General features: G+C 33.8%; 1 protein-coding gene across 3 annotated transcripts in view; it reads left to right on the plus strand.

Moving 5' to 3' along the window:
• Positions 1 to 3,475, plus strand: part of LOC127847476 (TATA-binding protein-associated factor 172-like) — a 98,044-nt gene extending 94,569 nt beyond the window's left edge. For all 3 annotated transcript variants that reach the window (XM_052379393.1, XM_052379392.1, XM_052379391.1), the window contains one exon: positions 1,255 to 3,475. In XM_052379393.1, the coding sequence (XP_052235353.1) occupies positions 1,255 to 1,522 (268 nt within the window). In that variant the 3' untranslated portion in view covers positions 1,523 to 3,475. The remainder of the gene's footprint in view (positions 1 to 1,254) is intronic.
• Positions 3,476 to 5,162: the final 1,687 nt, after the last annotated feature.

Genomic DNA, 5,162 nt, shown 5'->3' on the forward strand with positions numbered 1-5,162 from the left:
TTAGATTTTCATTTCAAGCTTTTAATTTTCTCACAATAAAGATTTTGTAACTCTTGCAATTTGAAAATGTGAATTTACTCATATCCTGTTAAAAGGGGACAGAGATTATTTGAGAAATCAGGTTCAGGTTTTACAGATAAAACAACAATTTGTGTTAGTATAACAGTAGTTAGATTAGACATTAGAAAGGCATGTAGAATTTTCATAAAATAACAATTTATTTGATATAGATTTTGTAACCAGTCTCTGGGGTGTAATAAAAATAAATTCAAAATAAATTACATTCTTGATACATGTTTCACCTATTTAAAGCTTCAGAAATACAAGAAGACATTATTGTTGTTATAAAAGATGTTTAGAGAATAAGAGAATACATATTTAAGAAACATTTAATACTTGTTTATATTTTGGAAGTTTTGTGATGGCATATCTCATATTATTTTGGAAGTTTTGTGATGGCATATCTCATATTATTTTGGAAGTTTTGTGATGGCATATCTCAAGTTTTGTGATGGCATATCTCATATTTATTTATGTTCAAATATATTTTACAGAAGATATTTTTTTCCAACTGTAGCCCATAAAAATAAAACCTTTATTGCCATTCCTTATTAACTTTAAAATAACATTTATTGTTAGCATTCATGGAGTTTCTAATGAAATATCATTATTTTAACAGAGGATTTCCAATCAGTGAGAAAAGGAAAATAAAATATTGTTTTTTTTTTTATATTTATGTAGTTGCATTTTATTTTTCTCTAGATTATTGCAATGAAACAAATCATGCTGGACTGAAATTTTGTGAAATGATAGGGATTAATGTAATGACATTGTTATTTGAAACAAAATTGTCCAATTAGATCGCTTTTAAATTCAAAACAAATAATGTTTAAGTATTAACTACAATGAAAATTTGTTTTGTTTCATAGATAACTAAATTTGATCCATTCTTGATCATAGAAAAAATAATATTTTCGTGTGGGGGGCAGAATTTTTGTGATGGCATGTGAATAAAATGGCAAAACTCAGGTGTTTCATTAAGTTTTGAACCAGGCAGATGATTTCCAAAACTATTAAAGACAAATTATTTTTAACACTTAAAGTTAACTTTTATTTAAGATTCAAGTGTTTTTGTGTTGAAAGTAAAACATCTAAGTCAACATAGCAGGGTGATCAGCCTCTTGTTGTGAAGACTCCACTTTAATCAGCCGAGAAACCCATTTAAGGAGTTATTCACTTTTTTCTGTTTTTCAGACTTCAAAAGTTCAAGATGACAATTGCCAACACCGTGATCAGCGCGGACAATGCCAGTCTTGTTACCATGGGAACAGACCAGCTGCTGGACCTGTTTGCGCTAGAAGACAAGAAGAAGGGGGAGTCGACTGGCTCTGATGATCGCAAGAACACCGCCGAGAAGAGGGACACAGTGAAGGCAATATTGGAGAACCTTGGAGAGCTCTGGGATGAGCAGCAGTATGAGTCGGAATATGACATGAATAACTTCATGAAGTCGTTGGTGTAATTGACATTCGATATTAGCAAGGACTTCAGTAGTAAAAGTCTGGATACAACATGATTTACTTGATGAAGTCACTAGTGTAACTTTCATCCGATATAAGTGAGAACTTAAGCATTATGAGTTAGAAAATTATATGAGTAACTCAATAAAGTCACTTGTATAACTGAGTCTGTAAACACAAACATTTTGCAGAGATTTCTCTGGATATTAGCATTAAGTCCTTATTGTAACTTATTATGGATACTTAATAGCAAAGAATAACACAAAACCAGGCAAAATATGATGATAATAACTTAATGAATTCATTCAGGTAAATTGGCGTTGGAAATTGAGGAAGACGTATTAGTTGAAATATTATTTGAATAATAAGATACATTAATTTGTGCAATTTTTTTTTTTATGTAGGCAAAGATTGTTACAGTATTTGTCCTAATGGGACGTGAATACCTTCATGAAGTCGTTAGTGTAATTGAAAGTGAACATTAGCACTGACTTTGGCAGTACAAGTCTCAATATGTAGAAGTATTTCATAATTTCATACAATTAATGTTCAATGAAAAACTGACACTAAGCGCACATGTCTGGATGTTGTCATTCTGCTTATGACTCTAATTCACTAAATATTTAATTTTGAAGACTTCAGGCCAAATATGGTATGAATTATTTCATGAAGTAATTAGTGTAGATACCACTGAATATTAGATAGGAGCGTAAAGTTATGTGTTTATTTCAATTATGAATAACTTAAAGAATTCATTAATGTAATATGTTGAAGACAGTATGTTTGAACATGTCGTGCTTAGAAATGCATTTGTTTTGATTTTGATAACATTTGTGTTCAATAAAGTAAATATTATGCAGTTGATTGTTGTTAATAGTGACTTGTTGATGAATTAGCCATACTTATGTCAGTCTTTAAATTTGTTGTAACACTCTACTATCTGAAGTTATAGTAAGACATCAAATCCTAGAACAAGATCAGTTGTGTTCATTTTTCACATGGAACTACGTTTTAATGCCCCCCGTAGGGTGGCATATAGCATTTGAACTGTCTGTCAGTCCGTCTGTCCATCCGAAAACTTTAACATTGGCCATAACTTTTGCAATATTGAAGATAGCAATTTGATATTTGGCATGCATGTGTATCTCATGGAGCTGCACATTTTGAGTGGTGAAAGGTTACGTCATCCATCAAGGTCAAAGGTCAAAAAAACAAATCCAAGGGAAGTAACAAGCTTTAAAGGGAGATAATTTCTATTTATCATTTGGCAGGTACAGATCATTTTTACTAGGGTAGTAATATTTTTTAAAGAGATATAATAAAAAACAAAAATAAATAAATCAAAGCGGCGCAGTAGGGGGCATTGAGTTTCTGACAAACACATCTCTTGTTTAATTCTATGATAGTAATCAAGTTTTTTTCTTGATAATCAATGGTCTTTTACACTAACAACCAAATAACTGAAACAATTCTTATGACTTAAAAGTATAAGACATCCTGTTTCTTTTGTGGAAGTATAATAAGACATCCTGTTTCTTTTGTGGGTAATAATCAATATAAAATAGATGAAAATATTTTATTGAAATTCTGCATTTTTGGAAACTTTTTTCCTTTTCATGATATATTTTTTACCATAATGTAGCTTATTGGCTTGAAAGGCCCTTAAATGTAATACATGTATAGAGTTAGAAACAAAACCCTTTACAATTTATTTTGTAAAACAGTTGACAATTTTAATATTGATAATTCGGGTTTTCCTTTTCCGTACATATAATGTATGTATTATGTTTGGAGAACAACCCGTGTTTTTAGATGAAAATGGTTTTATTTGTTTTGACTCTTCTACTAGAAAACTTTGTTAATTTCCATGTAATACTATGTGCTATCTATGTTTGATGCTGAATGCATCACATTATTGAAGTGTTCAATAAAAACAGTAAATAATAAAACATAAATATTTGGTTTTGTTATTATTCTAAATATACTGACATGTGCAGATTATGTCAGAAAAGAGATCAAGAGATCTAGAATTGTTGAAATGTTAAGACAGCTGTGGCTGTGCATGATCAGAGGTCAAAGCATTCTCTAGATATTGTGAAGAGACAGCTGTGACTGCATGATCAGAGGTCAAAGCATTCTCTAGATATCGTCAAGAGACAGCTGTGGCTGGGAATGGTCAGAGGTCAAAGCATTCTCTTGATATTGTGAAGAGACAGCTGAGACTGGGAATGATCAGAGGTCAAAGCATTCTCTAGATATTGTGGAGACAGCTGTGACTGGGAATGGTCAGAGGTCAAAGCATTATCTAGATATTGTAAAGAGACATCTGTGGCTATGCATAATCAGAGGTCAAAACATTCTCTAGATATTGTCAAGAGACAGCTGTGGCTGAGAATGATCAGATGTCAAAGCATTCTCTAAATATTGTAGAGACAGCTGTGGCTGTGAATTATCAGATGTCAAGGCATTCTCTAGATATTGTCAAGAGACAGCTGTGGCTGGGAATTATCAGAGGTCAAAGCATTCTCTAGATATTGTCAAGAGACAGCTGTGGCTGGGAATGATGGGATGTCAAAGCATTCTCTAGATATTGTCAAGAAACAGCTGTGGCTGGGAATGGTCAGAGGACAAAGCATTCTCTAGATATTGTCAAGAGACAGCTGTGGCTGGGAATGGTCAGAGGACAAAGCATTCTCTAGATATTGTCAAGAAACAGCTGTGGCTGGGAATGGTCAGAGGACAAAGCATTCTCTAGATATTGTCAAGAAACAGCTGTGGCTGGGAATGGTCAGAGGACAAAGCATTCTCTAGATATTGTCAAGAAACAGCTGTGGCTGGGAATGGTCAGAGGACAAAGCATTCTCTAGATATTGTCAAGAGACAGCTGCGGCTGTGCATGATCAGAGGTCAAAGCATTCTCTAGATATTGCAAAGAGACTGCTGTGGCTGGGAATGATCAGATGTCGAGGCATTTTCTAGATATCGTAAAGAGACAGCTGTGGTCGTGCATGATCAGAGGTCAAAGCATTCTCTAGATATTGTAAAGAGACAGTGGTGGCTATGCATGATTAGAGGTCAAAGCATTCTCTAGATATTGTAAAGAGACAGCTGTGGCTGTAAATGGTCAGAGGTAAAAGCATTTTCTAGATATTGTGAAGAGACAGCTGTGGCTGTGCATTATAAGAGGTCAGTGCATCTCTAGATATTGTGAAGAGACAGCTGTGGCTGTGCATGATATGAGGTCAAATCATCCTCTAGATATTGTAATGAGACAACTGTGGCTGTGCATTATAAGAGGTCAATGCATCTCTAGATATTGTAAAGAGACAGCTGTGTCTGTGCATTATCAGAGATCAATGCATTCTCTAGATATTGTGAAGAGACACCTGTGTCTGTGCATGGTCAAAGCATTATCTAGATGTGAAGAAATTACTTTCCAGCCATGCGATCATATACCTTTGACCTGAAAATTATTAGGTGTCTTCTTTTTCTCCAAACAAGTAAGAATCATGCCAAGTTGCATTATTGTGGTTCAAAGTACGACCTAGATGTCCGAAGATGAAAGGGTCTAGTGCTACTATCTTACCAACTATCAGACAGAGTTGGGGAAGAGGGGGTGGATAAAACATTAAAAATGAAAAA

Source organism: Dreissena polymorpha, chromosome 10 (assembly GCF_020536995.1).
Source record: "Dreissena polymorpha isolate Duluth1 chromosome 10, UMN_Dpol_1.0, whole genome shotgun sequence".
Lineage (NCBI taxonomy): Eukaryota > Metazoa > Mollusca > Bivalvia > Myida > Dreissenidae > Dreissena > Dreissena polymorpha.